Source organism: Pezoporus wallicus, unplaced genomic scaffold (genome assembly GCF_028554395.1).
Source record: "Pezoporus wallicus isolate ANWC-B61680 ecotype Strahan unplaced genomic scaffold, APGP_CSIRO_Pwel_v1 contig_5104, whole genome shotgun sequence".
NCBI classification, from domain to species: Eukaryota; Metazoa; Chordata; class Aves; order Psittaciformes; family Psittacidae; genus Pezoporus; species Pezoporus wallicus.
This window is the reverse complement of record NW_026637335.1, coordinates 2,448,889-2,466,509: the sequence shown is the minus strand read 5'-3', so window position 1 is coordinate 2,466,509 and position 17,621 is coordinate 2,448,889. Positions and strand designations below refer to the sequence as shown.

The following is a 17,621-nucleotide window of genomic DNA, read 5'->3' as shown; positions in this document are numbered from 1 at the left end:
CGGCTCTCCCCAAGGCCCCTGAATAACAGTGGCATGTGGGGACAGCCAGGTCCTTGGCTGGGGAAGAGAGCAGCCTCGAAGTGCAGACAGTCCCCACTCTCCCCTCAAAAGCCTTGCTCAGCAGTTTCCTCCAACGGGTCAAACCTTTGCTCCTGAATGGGCAGATTCAGGCCTGAATGTCGCTATTTAAGCACAGCTGCTGGAGGGGGCTGAGAGCACGTAAATGGGTGAACTCTAGCAGAGAACGATGTCATTGATTTGATGGAAAACCTCAGCAAGTAATTCACTCTCGGTACTCACAGCATTCGCTTCAGGCTGGGGTGGGAGGCTTTCATTCAGTTGTCTCTCAGGGGAATCTTTCTTTGTTCCCCTGAAAACCCTCCCCATCTTCCCTGGATGCTGCTGACACGCCCTGCCAACCCCTCCTTGCTCCTCAACTACATTTGTTAGTGGGTAAACTTCAATCATTCAATTTAAACACCCATCTGACCCAGCACTGGGTTGCTGAGCAGCTGCTCTGAAAGCCAGCAGCACCCTTACCAGCATCCCATCCATCCATCCATCCATCCATCCATCCATCCATCCATCCGTGTGCACTGGCTGGGGGACAGGGATGAGGCCTCAGCTGGCTCTGGCTGCGTGTGTCCCTGTGAGCCAGGAGCACGCACAACCCTGTTTTGGGACAGAGGGCTTCATACACTGGTTTTCCATTGCGTCTGTCAGTACAGTGTTTAGCCCCAGCATCAGAGAAATGGTCCTTGGCGAGCTGCTTGCCTTTTTATTTTTATAGAAACAGGGGGTAAGGCAATAGCAGAGAAAAAGCCAAACACAATATATTTTCACCAGAAAAAAAGAAAGGGTATAGCTGATTTAAATTACATTTTCCTTTCAAAACGTCTGGCCTGAACATTTATTTGCCAATTATCTATCTGAAGGAAATCGAAATGGAAGTGCTATAAACCACATCTCACATTAGCTTAACAGTGAAAAAAACAAAATGAGCACCCTTTAATTAGTCCCGTGCTGTTTGGTTTCGCTCGGGACAAGGAATTTTTTTCATAATAGGGAGCCATCCTCATCCTCACTTTCAGCCAAGTTGGTGTAGGAAGCCCACATCATGCTGCCCTGCTGCACAGGGCTAACACTGTCTGAAGGTGGGCAGCCATCCCCCTGTGCCATGCCACAGTGGTGGGGTGGCTGGGAGCTGCTCAGCACCACACATGGACTCATCCATAGAATAACAACTGTGGAAGATGCAGGGTTAGGGAAGGAGAGGACAAGCCAGAAGGAGAGCCAGTGCTGTGAACGCCTGGCATGGGTCCTGAGGAGCACTTAATGGGAACCAGACTCCTGCGGACCAGTGTGACTCGTCCTTATACACGTACAGAGCCTTGGCTGAACACTGGCTTCTGACAAGCCCTATACACTCACGCAGGACGGACAGCTTTGGGTACTGCTGTGGTATTATGGGTGCTGTTATGATGGTGGGGTGTTTATCGGCAAATTAACATTGGGGTGACTCTGGCAGCTGCTCCTGCCACCGCAGCGCCCACTGGCACCAGCCACTATGGGATGAGGAGATGCTCACACCTGGGGGCTGAGCCTCTGTGGGGTCCAGGGCCAGGACTCAATGCAAAGCATCACCATGCACTGCTCAGAGGTATCTTCGGCACCCAAACAGTGGCTTATGACACCAGGGGATGGTGCAGGGAGGGGGGGATGGGGAGAAAGGGATGAGCCACAGCCACAGGAAAGTGCCTTGACAGCAGGAAGGGGCCACCATGGTCAGCAGCTGGAGCAGGACAGGAAGAGATCAGCTGTGTGGAACAACTGGGCTAAGCTCATGCGAGAATACAGACACTTAGAAACCTTTTCCTTCCTGATACAACCACACAGCTACTGAATGCCCCCCAGCTTTGCACACCCCAAGCCTGCCAGGAGGGAGAAGGGTGCAGGCTGGAGAGCTGTAGCTGGCAGGGTCTTGCCCTGCTCACACAGGGACGCATGCAGAGAGCCAGGCTGTGCTTCCAAAGCAGGGAGATCACTGCAATCAACGTGCCAAGTCCCACCCGCTAGCAATCCCGAAGGACCCAGCCTGCTCTTGTACAGCTCAGCCCGTTTCAATGGAAACGCACCAAAGCGAATTCGATCAGGATTCCTCTAGGACTCTTCCTTGCAGCATTCAGTAAGCAGTGCCAACTCTCACAATTTGTGGTCACAATAATTTACTCTCCTAGTGAAAATCAAGTCCCATCTCTCCGCTCAGGAAAGCTCCAGCCAAGCTGCGCCTGGCAGGAGAGAGAGAAGCAATGCCAGCTCCAGCCACAGCCTTAGGAGCTACACAAAGAACTTTCTGGTTGTATTTATGTATATGTAACACACTTCCAGAGACTGCAGCTAGTGAAGGATGTGTCCCACAGCCCGCTCAGCAAAGTCCTAGCAGGGATTCCCATTTCAGCCTTTCACAGCAACCACAGGTAACCGAAGACCACAAACAAAAAAATCTTGCTGTCTTTGCAAAAGCCACAGGCCTCTGAAAAAGCACAGATTATACCCAGGGGCCCTAAACCAGTTTGTGGTTCTGCTTTCTGCCCCCCAGTGCTTGCAATTTAAAGTGGAAGGAAACCACCAGCTGCAGGACAGACCCCATGGGGGCCACAGAGGTGCCACTCAAGGGTCCATGAAGCTCGAGGTGTCGCAGATGCACATCTTTAGGGAGCCCTGCATGCACTCCTCACGGGAGGGTCACACTTCTCTAAGTCTCTGGTGACTGCAGTGGTCCTCTCTTGCTGGGAGAGGAAACAGTGTTCCTGAGAACACGGAAATGGAAGTGCCAGTGACTTGTGCACATGCTTGGACCACCTCATTTAAAACCACAGAGACCCAATGTGACGTCGCGTGTAACAGAGCTTCAGAGACAGCAGAGTGATTTTTAGAAAGAAACGCTTTAAAAAACAACAAAAAACCTCCGACAGGGTAAAAGAACAGGTCTTTGGCTAATCCTCAGTCACACCCTGCTCCCTGTGCATCGTACTGCAAACTAAGGGGAAAAAACAAACAAGCAAACAAACCAAACCAACCAAATAAAAAAATACACCTCATCACCACAGCAGTCATGGGCCAGGGACATTTCTTGAGCAAACAAAGTCCTTAATTTAACTTGACTCCAACTGGGTAGGTACAGCAAGGCATGAACAGCTGATCCGAGATCAGCTCCCATCCTGACCCTGGGAACCGTGCAGGATGCCTACGTGGGAAGGTGAGAAGCAACTTTAGCATGCCAGCACATGGGCTGCAAGGGGAAGAGCATCCCCAGAGACTTCCATGGCAGAAGGAGCCACTCGGAAGCCTCTGCATTTGCCTGCAGCATGGAAGTGCTGCAGGGAGCCACTTAGCAACACCATCAACAATCCAAAAGCAAAACCCAAACTGATTTTGAGCTAAGTCAATGCAAATAAACAGATCCAATGTAAGGAGGAGCTCCATGTTTGTGCTTTGCTTTCTTCCTCTCCAGCTTGAAAACAGAAATATCAAAACCAGCCACACACTTTTTTTTTTTTTTTTTCCAAATAAGCAAACAAAAGACAATAAAAGTTCATCCTGTACTTAAATAAGAGCATTCTAAGCCAAGGACAAATTTTTAGGGTTAGGATCTAAACTCTGGAAATACTTCTTTTTTCAGGGAAACATTGCAAGACTCTGAGGATTCACCTAAATTTCTTCACAGTGCTTGGTCAGTATGGAACATTTTCTGCTTCCTCATGGACAGCTGTGCAATGGGACATGCAGAACATGAGAAATACCAGCTTTCCTCCAACATGCAAAAGAGAGGGCTGTGGTCCCTGGAGGCAGAAGAATGTGCCCATTGTTACCAGCTCCCATGGAAGAATTTCCCAGGGACCTGCGTCATGAAGGAGACGCAGTTCAGTTCATCCATGCTGCTACCCCGAGATGAGATTCTGGATGCAGGACACGACCCACGGCTTCCAGGAGATTTCTCTGCGCTTGCAGCAAAGCTTTAAAAGTGTTCGGCCAAGAGGCTGGATTCTTCTCTGAGCTGTTGTATTTACGCAGTATGCACTAACTGCATGCAGTCCCCAAACATTGTCCCACCAAAATACCTCGACTCTGAAATCAATGAAGCTGCCCCAGCTGAGCCCAGATGTGCATTAGGAACGTGAGTAATGAGTCCTGACTCACCGAACACTCCTAAATACTCTACAGCTGCTCCAACACAAAAACATCTCGATTCTTTCAGATGAGGGGAAACAATCATCTAGGGGGTAGCCTTCCAGGTAATCCCAAATCTACAGACATCGTGCAAGGAGAACGGCACTCCTGGAACTCCATAAAGAGATGCTTACTATGAGGCAATTAAAACTGGCCCAGTGCAGCAGAGAGTGCTCGGCATTAACCCCTGGCAAGCTGTTCCCAAGTGTCCCAAAGGCTTTCTGGATGCTGTGGGGATTCAGAAATACTGACACATTTTACAAAGGCCATTTTTCACACACTGACACAGGTTTTCCACTTGCCAGGAGTAAACGGCCAGCACGAACTTCTAAAAATAACATGCTATATTTAGCTGTGCTTCACAAATCTCTTGCAAAGGAATTTACTGAATGTCTAATACTTCTGTTACACATTTATCTTTTCTAATCAGTTCTTTATTGACAGAGTCTTTCATAAACTGCCATTTCATTAGCCCAGTTGATCCAGCACAGGCTCCAGGGAGAAAAGCAGGGCTCTGGTTCAAGTACAAATACATTTTTCAGTAACTCTCTCTACCTGGAAGCCTTTTGCTTTGCAAGCTGGGTATCTACCCTCTGTACCATTACCTTAACTTACACATCACCTTTCCACTTTTCTTGCTGTCCTAAACCTAATTTTTTCTTCTCATAAATTCTCCTTGCTTGAGCAACCTTCTGGTAAGTGCACAAACTCGCTCCACAGGCTTATTTAATTAATTAAAATACATACATATATAAAAGACCAACACAGCAATTCTTCACATTTATGATACATTCCTTACGCTTGTCTTATCTTCCTTATTCACTGATGGAAACATGCTAGATATACTGTCCTGTCGTACTTGAGCAAAGCTGGCAAGCCTTATTACACTGGATTGACGATCAAGGAAGTTGAATGCACAGAGAGGCTTTTCTGGCTGCCATGAACAGAAGGAGACTGCAGGTCTCCTCACCAGCAACTCAGAAGTTGGGCAACATATCAGCTCCGAAAAACAACCAAACCAAAAAGCAAGCAAGGCTGAAAGGAGAACAACGTTTGGGGTGCACTGGTCTGGGAGTGAGGCAGGTTACAGCTTCTGGGGAGATCGATGCACTCTCCCCCCACCTCTCATTGAGTGAACCCTCATTATCCAGTCTAACTTTTCTTCCTTGGACTTTCACAGTGACAGATACCACGGATAAGGAAGACAAGCACGTAAGAAAGCCATGTTTTAAAGCAAAGACAAGGACATATCATTCTCCCAGTGACTTGTACTGGCTTGTACTGATTTCCTGAAGAGTGGCACTTGAGGCCACGTTTTTTATGGTTTTATAAAGGACAACATAGAGATTCATTTTTAAGGATTTTTGCTTGTGAAATGCCAGGACAACCATGATCTGAAGTTCCCATAAAGGGCAGGATCCTCAGCACAGCCTCATGCCCAACAGGGACAGCCCACACAGGGATATCTGCACTCTCACGATGAACAGCACCATGTCAAAACTACCACTGGCATCAGTGCTTCACCTAATGCTCTTCATGATGAGCAAGAGGTAAAACTACACTTTGAATGCCTGAACTCTTCAAAGGACAGTTTTTCACCTCTGGCATTTTTGGGGACTTTCAAACTAATCTTGCAGCCCTGCAAAGCTGAAGGAGTTCCTTCAGCAAAACTGGAAAAAGACAAGAGGCAGGGAGCCCAGAACATGTGGCTGGCTGAGATGGAAGCTAAAAAGAGATTAGCAGCCCTAGAAATCAGCAGAAGTGTTCAAATGCACTTTAAGAAATAATACAAGTATAATTTCTCTCAATCATGTATGTCCTGACATCCATCCACTATGTCAGGATCAAGGAATCATAGAACACACCAGGTTGGAAAAGACCTTTAAGATCATCGAGCCCACCACTAAACCATGTCACTAAGGGCAAAGTGATCTCCCCTCATGATCTTCAGTCACAGCCACCCCTCATCTGCTACCTCACAGTGGCCCCACACTATATAGCTGCTGCCCCTACCCCTCCTGGCCACCCCTCATCTCCCCTCAAGGTCTCCCTTCATGGCCACCCCTCACAGCCCATGGCTGCCCCTGCTCTCAGCTATTTCCCCTCACAACTGCCCCACCACTCCTCTCATGATCCCATCACGATCTCCCCTCTCCCCCTCCCACAGACCAAGTATTCTCCATTCATTAATTTTAACTCCAGGTTTACAGGCAAGTTGTCTTGAAGAAGAATCCCCCACCACCCCAGCAGACCAAAAGGGCTGCCAAGCACCCCTCTGCCAGCAGTACGGCTGCAGCCAGCCCATCTCACACACGACTTCACCCCAAACTCCACAACAGGAATTCCTTCATTTGTGATTCAGCTCCCAGCAAAGCCTGACCGTTTAGGAAATTGCTATTTTTTGTACTCCGGTTGAGTTAAGGTGATGCAGAGGAAAACACATTTCATGAAGACCACTTGACCACAGGACCCAAAGGTGCCAGGAAGTGATGCCTGTGAGCGCTGTGCTCTGCACGGCTCTAGGACAGGGGTAACACATTGTGGCCGCTGATGCCAATGGATGCAGGGATGGCAGTGCCTGGTGAGCCATGGCTGTGGCAACTGAGCATCACTGCCAGGACCGGGACTGTAATTCAAGCAGGTGGCCAGATGGAAGTAGGGTGAGGCTCTGTCTGCTGCACCAGTTCTGTACCTCTTCCCCATGGAGGCCAGCCATGTCTTCTACCAGCCTTCCCCAATCCTGGGGACAGAGCTTAAGGTTGTTGAATAAAGGACAGACTGTCTGCGAAATAAAACCACCACTAAGATGAGCCACGCGCAGCAAATGCATTTTCTCCTCCCTCAGGAGGAGCAAGCTGTTGAGGAGGGGTAGAGCAGCCCATCTGCTGGGGTGATCAGGACAGCCTCGGCCAAAGCAGCTGGTTGGTAAAGACAGGGCAGAGCTGCACAAGTCCTTGTGGTGCTTCAGGCCACCCGGAGCTCCCCGGCTTTGTGAGCAGCCAAGCAAGATTTTGGCACGGCTGCTTTGGTGTAAGCGGCAGGAGAGGGTGTGCTCCAAGAGCCGCGGCTCCCTGCTGTACAAGCAGTACGAACACAGGCAAAACAAACACGAAAACAACAGACTCTTATCCGGGGCAGAGCATTAGCAATCTCCACAGAGATATCTTATGATCTGCAGAGCTGTCAGATGCATCTCATTTCAGCTTTCCAGCAGCCACCCTTCCCAGGGTGAGGGAAAAGCAACCGCTTTTGCAGGCGGCTTCAGGGAGTGAGCGGAGCCAGCAGCTCGCTCGCTCCCCCAGCACGCGATGATTTCAGAGTTTCCTTCGATAAGGGCGCAGGGAAGGAGGCAGGAGGCCAGATGAGTCACACACGGTGCAGGGGGAACACTTGTGAGCAGCTTACAAGCGATCTGAAGCAGTTCAGCACGGGGAGGAACATGCATCCCTCCTGTTCCAGGGCTGGGAGCCACTGCCAGCATGGACATGGCCCATCCACTGGGAGCCTCCCAGGCACCTCAAATCCAACCAGCATCCTGTGGAGCACTGTCAGTAGGGTTTGCCAAGAGCTACTGCCCCTCTGGGAGCTTCTGCAAGATCCCCACCCCATGAGTGCTTCCACTTCAGAGGGTTCCCCGATGCCCTGCAGGTCTCCAGTTCAGGCACAGGAATAGGTCATGTCTCTGTCTCCATTTTCACAGCTAAATGTTTGGTAAGATTAATGAAATTACTCTTGCTTTAAAAATACCTTACCTCAGCACTTCATAACCAGTCTCGGCTAGAGGAACAGGATAAAAGATAGAAGACTGCAGAGAGCATCCTGAATTCTGGGCTTTATTTATAAACTTTATCTCAGGCTGTTCAGCTGCTCTTATCATCATTTGAACATGTGACTGCACATTCACCTGCACAGAGAACTCAGTGACAAAAAAGAACACCAGCCACAAAGGCAGTGTTGGAATGTGTCCCAGAAAGGAAAAGCCAGCACGACCTCGGGATTGTCACTCCTGAAGGAGAAGCTCAGTATGGAGTCTGCAAGGCAAAACAAGAACCAATGTGGAAAAGTCACCATCACCAAAAGAAAACTGAGAAGCTTCCACAAGCTTTTTCCTTCATGTGTGTCAGAAACTCAAATACAAGGTTTACACATTTGAAGCATTTATTTAATGCTTAGTAAGAAAAGTAACTGCCTCCTGCTGTATTTCACCAGCACTTCCAAAAAAGATTTTGTTTTGGCATGTTCAGCATCTGTAAAACAGCCCTGCTTCTTCTCAGGAAAGAAGTTCGTCCTTTTTTTCTGACAGTTCTTCAAAGTGCACAAGAACTCTGTACTTATGATAGCCAGTGCTGATGGCAGTGCTCCTGGCAGTGCAGGTACCAGCTCCTTCTGTAGCACAGAGTATCCACAGCATGTTCTTGCCCCTTTTCCCTCCAGGAACAGGACATCTTGGCACTTTAGCTCTTCCTTGAAGACTCGATCCATGGCCAGGCAGCCAGAGATTGGCCATGGAGCCATGTTCTCCAGGCAGGTACAACACAGCAGATGGCTGAGGAGCAGCATGGTGAGGGTTGTGCCACGGGGAGGTTTCTGGCTGCATGTCATGGCCCTGCTCCACAGTGATGGGCTAAACACAGCAGGGCAGAAAGCACCCATGAAAAGCTTGTGGTTGACCGTGGGATGCCACATCTGTAGTTACCAATGCGCCACCAACAGAATTAATAAATAAAATATTCAAACAATTTCTCAAGAAAAAAAGCCAGAAAAGCTGAGTCTTCACTTGGTGACTCAAGAGGAAACTTTGGTCAGCAGCCACACTGCTGTGAGCCCTTGGGCTGTCAGACACATTACAAAACATGGATAACACCCACATCCTCTCAGGGAAGGAGCCAGGAAAGGCAACAGAAGATGGATGAAAAGCTCTCTGCATGTCTCATGCCTGGCAGAAGAAAAAATCTACTTACACACATGAAAACAACCTCTTGATATGGCCCGTTGTGCCATTGCATGCAGCTGAGTACTTGGGAAGCACATCAGGGTGCTGACACACAGGGTGAGAGAATTGCTCCAGCCTGCAGCAAAATCTAACACACACACATCAACGAGCCCTGAAACCAGGCATAAGATATTCACTACTGGAGTAGAAAGATACTGTGCATTCTCCTTGGTTTTTCTGCCTGCATCTGCAGATATGGCTTGAGCTGTGGGCAGGGTTGGCTTTTTGGAAGTTTTTTTGTTCTGTTTAGGGTTGTTTTTTTTAGCTGTTGTTTTTTAGCTTCTGGTTAAAGCATGTCTGGTTTAGATTTGCACCAGCTTGGGGCTCTAGATTCTGTGTACAGGACCTACAGCCCAGGAAAATGAGCTCCTCTGATGGATGCAAAGAGGCCTCCCTCTTCTTACCTGTGCTGAGAACACCCGCAGAGGGTGAATGCTGGCCAGGGAAAGCAGCACTAGCAACACGTGAGCTGAAGTTCACTGTGTTTACATACACAGAAACAGATTTGAAAGGTGAGCATCACTTTGGAGCTGCTGCAGTGGACAGGGAATTTAATTGCCACACAGAGACACAGGCCCATACAGGGGAAAAATGGCTGTGTGATATTTTCAATGGAAAGAATCCCATTTGGCAGATATCATTATGCACATCCTATTAGGTCAATGATGCCAGAGTAATTCCAGTATCAGTTCTGTAAATGGTATTGTGTGTTACCAGCACTGCAGAACACCATGGTCTCTCCCACATGCAGATGCACACATACAGTTTATCTACTCAAGGCCTCCCCGGGGCTCTGTTGTGAACAGCTTCCAGATGTTCCCATTATCGCCTTGCCATAAGATGGTGCAAAACACAGCCCACAGTGCTATGCAACAGTGATACTCAGGAGCACATAGGTCTCCAAATCCTCAAGAAGACGTTTTCATTCTATTAATCCATGCTTCTCTTTTGCAGAGGATTGTGGTTCCTGGCTAAATTACCATGTCCCTAATGTCTTTACCTTACCGACTGTAACTGGTTTAGGAGGTGTCTCAATCCATACAACATCACCCTAAAGCAACTGATTGTTTTTAAGCTGGATATAGGTCTGATGTCTCCTCAGACAACTGGAGCTGAGAATTTAGGAGAAAATTTTTAAAGTTATCAGCAGTAACTGAAGCCCTTACTGGATGAAACCCCCCATCAAGGACCAGCAAGGAGCAGACAAGTACAGGGAGAATACATTATTGCTAGAGGGGAATGACGTATTTTCCAGTAAGTCATTTTTCCCCTGCTGAAGTCCAGAAACAGCTTAACACTAGCTGCTATAGTATAACGTGCTCCAGGAGAGAGGGGGAAGGTGTCCTGCAGCAGTAAGCCATGCCCTTCTGGAGAGCCAGCCTGAGGCAGCTCCTCCAAGCACCACCAGCATGGGTGGAAAACCAGGTCCTCAGTGAAATGAAAGACTTCAGTGACGTTTCAGTGGGAAAGCATCAGGAGACAGCCCACAGATCTGTGTCTGTGTTTCTTTCCCCAACATCCTTCATTGGAAGGTGACTGACAAGGCAGTGGGGCTGGCACCTGGCTGAACTTGTCCATGCTCTGGGCAGGAGTGTTCAGTTACTTGCTCCATCTGCAGCTCCGAGCCCCCTAAGCTGGTGCAATGATAAACACCATCTCCAAGTGCAGGGACAACAGGTTGGCCAAGCTAATGAGGCCACTGAGACCTTGTTCAGCTGATTACACCTCACCAGGGACGATTCTTTGTTCTGACTGCTGTGCCTGCTCATACAGGGTCTGATCCTGAATCCATTCAAGTCAAGGCTCAGGCACTTACTGTTGCTGGGGTGCAGCACCAGGAGAGTGCAAGGATACAACCAGAGGAGAAGGAAAAGGACAGACCAATTTTTAAGAAGTCAGGTCTTTTCCAGCAGCTGATGACCCAGGCGCACAAGCAGCCTCTTCACACTCACCTGGCCAGTGGCACCAGAGGAAATGCTTACACAAGTCTTGTTTGGACCCTAGATTCCCCTGGTTATCCTGGGTGGTTTAATAAGTGACTTTCCATGAGACAGAAGGCCACTGTGCATCCACACAGATGATTTCTATGCACATCTTCATTAATGTGCCATGTGCTGGCTCACAACTAAGCTGTCTTTGTGAGACAGGATATTTTTAATGCAGGTGCCTGAATGTCAAGCTCTGCCGAAGTGCAGAGAGAATGTTTGCCTGGAGAGCTGCAGCCTTTCCTGTGCCAGCAGAAGGGCACATGCGGGACAGACTTATTCTTCTTCCCCCTTTTCCAGAGGAGCTTTAGGTCTGTTCTGACACAGGAAAAAAACACTATCTGGCTGTAACACACTGTAGTAGCAGATTCAAGCTTTTGTATCTGCAGACTTCACATGACCAGCACATGGGGCTTCTGTAGGGACTGGGAAGGCAGGCCACTGCAGGGCTGCTCTAATCTCATTAAACTACTGCATTCTGTTGACACTCTTGGTTTCTAAACTCTGAAGCATTAAAACCTCAAGCACCACTCTAACAGCACAGAAACTTGTCGAGAGCAGGTCTGTCACGCTGAGGACTGCAGTGCTGGACCTGCAGGGAGGGTAACAGCAGGACCTTGCCTGGATCCCCCATTCAACCCTGTTCCTGGAGAAAAGCCTACCCAGTCCCTTTCGCTCAAGACTGCTGTGTGCTTTGCAGGCATACATGCCTCTACACATTCCTTCATAATGTTATCTTTCCAGGATAAAACACTCGCACTGCCTGGGGAGGCTGGTTAACTGACATGCAAAGTCAGAGGCAACCTGTGAAGCTTTACACAGTACAGAAATCAAGTTCAAAACCACATTTGCAACACCGCATGAGAACTCAAAGCTCTTCCAACTTCAAAGGAGAGTTTACACCATTGCAGCGCTCATACATTAATAAAAAGAGCCTCAACCTGACATTTCTCAAACTTCATTTGAAATATAATTGCGAGAGAAGATCAAAGACTGGGGGAAATAGATGGGTTTGCATTACCACACACACAGCAGAGCACAGTGAGCAGGAGAGATTAAAAAAAAAACCAAAACCCAACATATTGAGACACAGAAAGAAAATGCTGTAAAGAAGTCATTCCTACAACTATGATGCTACGCAGTCATTTACTTCTGACATCCCTGCTTGCAGCCTCGAGCAGCCTGCAGCAAGTCTTGTCTGCAACAAGGCGGGTGCTGACCACCATGGGATGGGCTTGTGAGCTCTGAGACACAAACAAGCTGTCCCCATGCCGGGCCGAGGGGATGGGTGCCAGCCTGGTCTGCTCCAAGCAAGGCAGACCTTGCAGTTGCCACAGAGGCCACAAGTTCTGAGCTTGGCTCTCATGGGCAAGTGAAGCAGCCCCAGAACAGCACTGAGGAACAAGCAAAGACACCAGCCAGGCAGCCCAGCCCCAGGGAGCAAGGCTAACCTGCCAGCCCCTCTCCCTTCCCAGCTAGGGCCAGGCCATGGTGGGCTTCAACACCTTATGGGACCAACGTATGGGATCAGCATCATCACTTGGCCCTGCCAGAGACTGCATATTCCTGGCACGAAAATGAAAGCATGCAGCCAACTTTACAGTAAAAATAACTCACAGTTCTGACTCAAAGTAACTTGTTTGTTATCATTGACTTTCACACCCAAGATTATTATAAGTGAACAATATTTTTCTCTGCTTTAAGTCAGTGCAATTCCTCATTTGGCACAACCTTATACTTTGTCATCTTACGGTGTCCCACGTATAGTCATCTGTCATAGACAGTCGACTATACATCAGCTGACAGTCAACTGTCAGTCAGCAAGAGAAAAAAGTCCCGCACTTAAAGGAAGCAAGTTTGTGACTGCAGTTGCATGAGGACCCACATCAGAACATGGGGAGATACATGGCACTCAGGGGGGCTTTACACGCTGTATTTTATGTATTTCAGCTACTAACATGTTAGAGTTGTGTGGATGAGGTGGAACCAGTTTCTCTTAATCCCTTAAAGGTCAAGAGCGGTTTAAAGCACCCAAGTTTACTCCTCATTCAGCTAACCACTCCCTGCTTCAGACAAAGCCCCAAAGCACTACCTGCTCTGCAGAAGGAGAAATTGAGGCACGCAGGAGACTAAGGGGAGCTGAAGTCCCCCTTCCTGCCTCCCTCCTCCAGTGCTGGCCCCTGAACAACTGCGCCAGGCAGAGTACTCCCCCATGCTTCTCTCTGCAGAGCAAGGGGTGGGGAAGCCCTGCTGCCTGGGAAAGCACTCACCCATGGCTCCAGTCTCAACCTGGGATGGGGAAGGGAAGTTCAGCTTTTCATTAGAAACATGCAGGGAAGATGAAGTCAGCAGAGGGGCAGCACCTCGGAAGTGGATAAATTTCTTGACCAAGGCCCACATCCCCCTTGCTGTGGGTCGTCCCTACTGCCCTTTTGTCCCCCTCTGGGAGCTCATGAGTGGCAATTTCAGCTCAGTATCTAGCAGAAGCAATGCTCCTGAGCTGTGCTGACAAATGGACTCCCAGGTAGAGACAATCCCTGGCAGATTTCCACCTCACGATACCTCCTGTGGGAAGCAGGGACTCTCCTCTCTTCCTCTCCAGGACAGCAATGAGCACCCATGAGCAGGGTCCTCTCCAAGCCTTCACTATTCTCCAAGAGAAAGCGCCGCACACATGCACGCAAACACATGCCACACATGGGAATCACTTAGGGAAAGGGATTGAACAACACTTCATCCAGATCAACAGGAATTCTCCTCTGAGGAAGGGTCTGGGTGACAGCAAACCACAAGACTGCTGGGTATAACCACTGTGAATAAGTCTGGAGTAAAGACGTGGCTGCCTTAAAACAGCTCCCGCAGCCCATCACAGCCAAGTCACACTTGCAGTGATTCACCACTCACCGTCTCCACGGATAGGATGGAGTGAGTGGGTTTGAAACTGGGAAATGGAAGAGAGTATGTGCATTTGTAAAACAAGCAATCCATTCAATTAAAACAGCACACCTACCAGCCAGGCACACACCGCTGGAAGCATTTAGTATTCTGCATTTATAACCCCATGCTATTTGAAAGACTCATTTAAAAAATTTGCACTCAAGTTCATGTATCAATTTGCTACAAATACAATTGTGGTGAATTAAACTAGCAGTAAAAGAGCTCAAAAAAAAAACATCAAAAGATACCCAAAAATCTCCAACAGAAGTCCCAGAAATAGCACTTACTAGAGGTAGGATGCCTACATTGTGCTGCTGACACAATAAAGTGATACCAAGTGGGGGAGTGGGGGGGTGGGTTGTGGTGCTTGTTTTTAGGCTCTAAAGGCTCCGCTGGAACACTCCTAATATTTTACTACCCAGCAGGTAGGTTGAGACAACCTTAACTGGCCAGACGCTTTCAGCAAGAACATTGCCAGCAACCAAGAAAAGAACAACGTACATGTTCCTCATACCACAGACAACTCAAAATCACCCAGCATGTGAACTGCAGGACCTGTGGACTCCATGTAAAGTCACACTCACTTTTTTTCCCTATTACTGGCCAAAGGGAAAATAAAGACAACTTTGAGCAGTCTCAGGCTTTCAAGCCTCTGTGGCCTGGTTTTACAGCAGATCACATAAAGCCCAGCAGACCCTATCTTCCCGCAGTGGGGAACTGCACTCCTTTTCCTGGTAGCCTGCATGAGTATTGCTGCGCTCGCATAATTCACTTGACTGCGTGTGCTGTATGCAGACAGTCCGTGCTGCACACGAGTCTTTTGTTTCCATCACCCTGTCAGGCTGAGGAGCCCGCCAGCTGGAGACAGCAGGTGCTTGACGTTCCGATAAGCCTCAGCAAAACAGGGATTGATTTGCTTTCAATTTTACATTGGTGTGTACTCATTCATTAATAGGCAAACACGTAGAAAATATATACTTCTGTAAAGTCATCAGAGGGCTGGACTCAGTGCAGTGAATCAATGCTCTAGGACAGTTTGGCCAAAGGTTTACCTGGGAGGGTGCCTCACCCACTAAAGGGGTAGGGTGGAGGACAACACCTCTGGACAGGTAAGAGACAGGTCTGGTCAGAACAGTCACCATATTTAACCCTCTCTCCTTAAAGAGAACTCTCTCCTGGTGAGACTACCACCAGCTGTGTGTCACAGCAGCCAAGGGACACATCCAGCGTGCTGTCAAGTGGCAGAAACAAAACCAACGAGGGAGCAGGATTTACCAGCCACCAGCCCAAGGTGTTTAGGCAAGGGACCATGAGTAGCCCCAGATTCATGTCCACAGTTCCATATGGACAGGATTCTGAGAGGAGAGCTTAAAATTTCTTTAAAGTTATCTGTAAACTAAATGGGAGGGGGTGAATGCCAGGAGCTGATGGAAGCCCAGGCGGGTATCAGCTGCAACACCCTCCCCAGCCATGCTGGTTCAGACACACTCCTAAAAAAGATAACAGCACAAAACACCCCACAGCATATCAGGCAAGAAATGTAGGGTTTCTTCAGCTCTGGGGGGTTATCTCTGCTGTTCGGGTGTACTCAGTTTCCTTCTAGTTCTTCCCTTCCTCTTTGGCCAGTCTCACTGGTATGGGCCTGCTGATCCAGCAAAATCCCCTCACATCCCTACTCCAAGTACAGCATTAGGGTTTACAAAGACTAAAAAGGGAAATGGCTTAGACCAAAGTGATGAAGAAAACCCAAAGCATTTACATGAACAAGCAGGCTTGTTAAAATCCCTTTGATTTTTTATTTTTTTTCTCCTGGACTAAGCAGAGATTTGGGGTTGGTATTTTTTTAGGGTTGGTATTTTTTCAGGGTCTTGCAGCCCTGTGACGTCTGCGGGTTCAGTCCCATTAGCTTTTGTCTTCACTGTTTTCCAGACAGGCAAACACAGGCTATTCCAGCCACGGCCTTGATAACAAGGAAGCTCTGAATTATTCTTAACAAAAGGGCAGCAGCTAAACCTATTAATACTAACCGAAAACCCACCAGCTGGCAAGAAAAACAGTGTGTGATCAGAGTCTGCCCCGCTGGCTTTGTATTTGTCTTCACTTGGCCTGATGCAAGCGCAGTGCTTGTAGCTGCTGCATTCTCCTACACTTTTGGCCATATTTTAATGCACATTTATAAAACCAGAGAATATGTGAGAGACGACACAGGGAAATCGTATCTGAAGCTCTTGGAGGTAAATCAAATTCTAAACAAGCAGGTCAGTAAAGCGTTACACACGTTGGACTTCCTGGTTTCAGGTGACACAACCTGGTCCAGGGACTCGATGGTCTCAGTCACTACTTTAGAACAAGTAACTCCCTCAAAGCCAACACTGAAATTGACATTTAAGTGGAAAAAAAATCCCAACATTACTAAGAGAAAGAATAAAACACGCACAACAAATGCAGGTCTAAAGCCTGTTTCTGGACGGAGCCCTCTCGTTCTCGCTGCAGACCACCCTAGGGAAGCAGGTGAAGAGGTGACCGTTCTGTCCAGCCAAACTCCAACTGCACTTTAGTGAAGCAAAATAACCAAGCACCTTCCCCAAAGGCGAGATGAAACAAAGGCAATGCTTGGGAGAGCTCAGCCGGCTGAACAGCCGGAGCCCTGCAACGTCGGCAGTGCCAGCCCAGCTTACCGGGACAACGGATGATAAAGGATGAAGGATGGAGGCCGACCTGTCACCGAACAGGGCCAGCCGTGGACAGATGTCCAGGCATGGCAGGCGGCAGAGTTCGTTGCCCATTGCCTGCCAGCCCACCCCAAAACGATGCCAGCGACGAATGCAGCTGCCAAGCGCCGCGCTACGGGGCCATGAGGCTGGGTGGGGTGGGAGCAAGCCGAAAGCGGGCTGCAGGAACACGTCTGCAGGGGGGATGCTCGAGAAGGAGACATCCCGCTCGGCCGAGGCGAGAGCCGCTGCCTGCTCCCCTGCTCCCGCTGTAGCCCCGGAGCGACTCCGTGCCCGGACCACCTCCGGCACCGCCGTACCAAACCGCACATCGCCAGCACAGGCGGTGAACGGCTCGACAGGGCCCTCGGCCCCTTCCCGCCCCTTGGCGCTCCCCTTGGGCTGCATGCTGCCGCCGCCCCCCGCCGCTCCGCTCACCCCGTATGGCGGCGATGAGCGCGTTGCCGTCCTTGATCACCTCCTTGATGAACTTGTTGGTCCGCTCCAGCTCCTGCTCGTAGCACTTGAGCCGCTCTCGGAAGTCGGGGCTATCCAGGTAGCAGTCGCTGAACTCCAGCGGCGGGTGCCCCATGGCTCCGCGGCGGTGGCTGCGGGGCCGGGCTTGCGGCAGGGCCGGGCGGGGGGAGGCGCAGTGGCGCCGGGGCAGCTCCGGGGCGCTGAAGCAGTGGCAGGCCGCCGCTGAGGTGCGGGGCGCTGGGAGGCCGCCGCGTCGCTGGAGAGCAGGGACGGGGGGTTGGAGCCGTC

At 49.4% G+C, this 17,621-nt stretch overlaps 1 protein-coding gene across 5 annotated transcripts in view; it reads right to left on the bottom strand.

Moving 5' to 3' along the window:
• Positions 1-17,621, bottom strand: part of OPHN1 (oligophrenin 1) — a 99,003-nt gene that overhangs the window by 45,172 nt on the left and 36,210 nt on the right. For 3 of the 5 annotated variants that reach the window (XM_057404828.1, XM_057404831.1, XM_057404832.1), the window contains exon 1: positions 17,295-17,462. In XM_057404828.1, coding sequence (XP_057260811.1) covers positions 17,295-17,448 — 154 coding nt within the window. In that variant the 5' untranslated portion in view covers positions 17,449-17,462. Of the gene's footprint in view, positions 1-17,294; positions 17,463-17,621 lie in introns of those variants that run through there. The other 2 variants (XM_057404829.1, XM_057404833.1) reach the window with 2 other exon arrangements.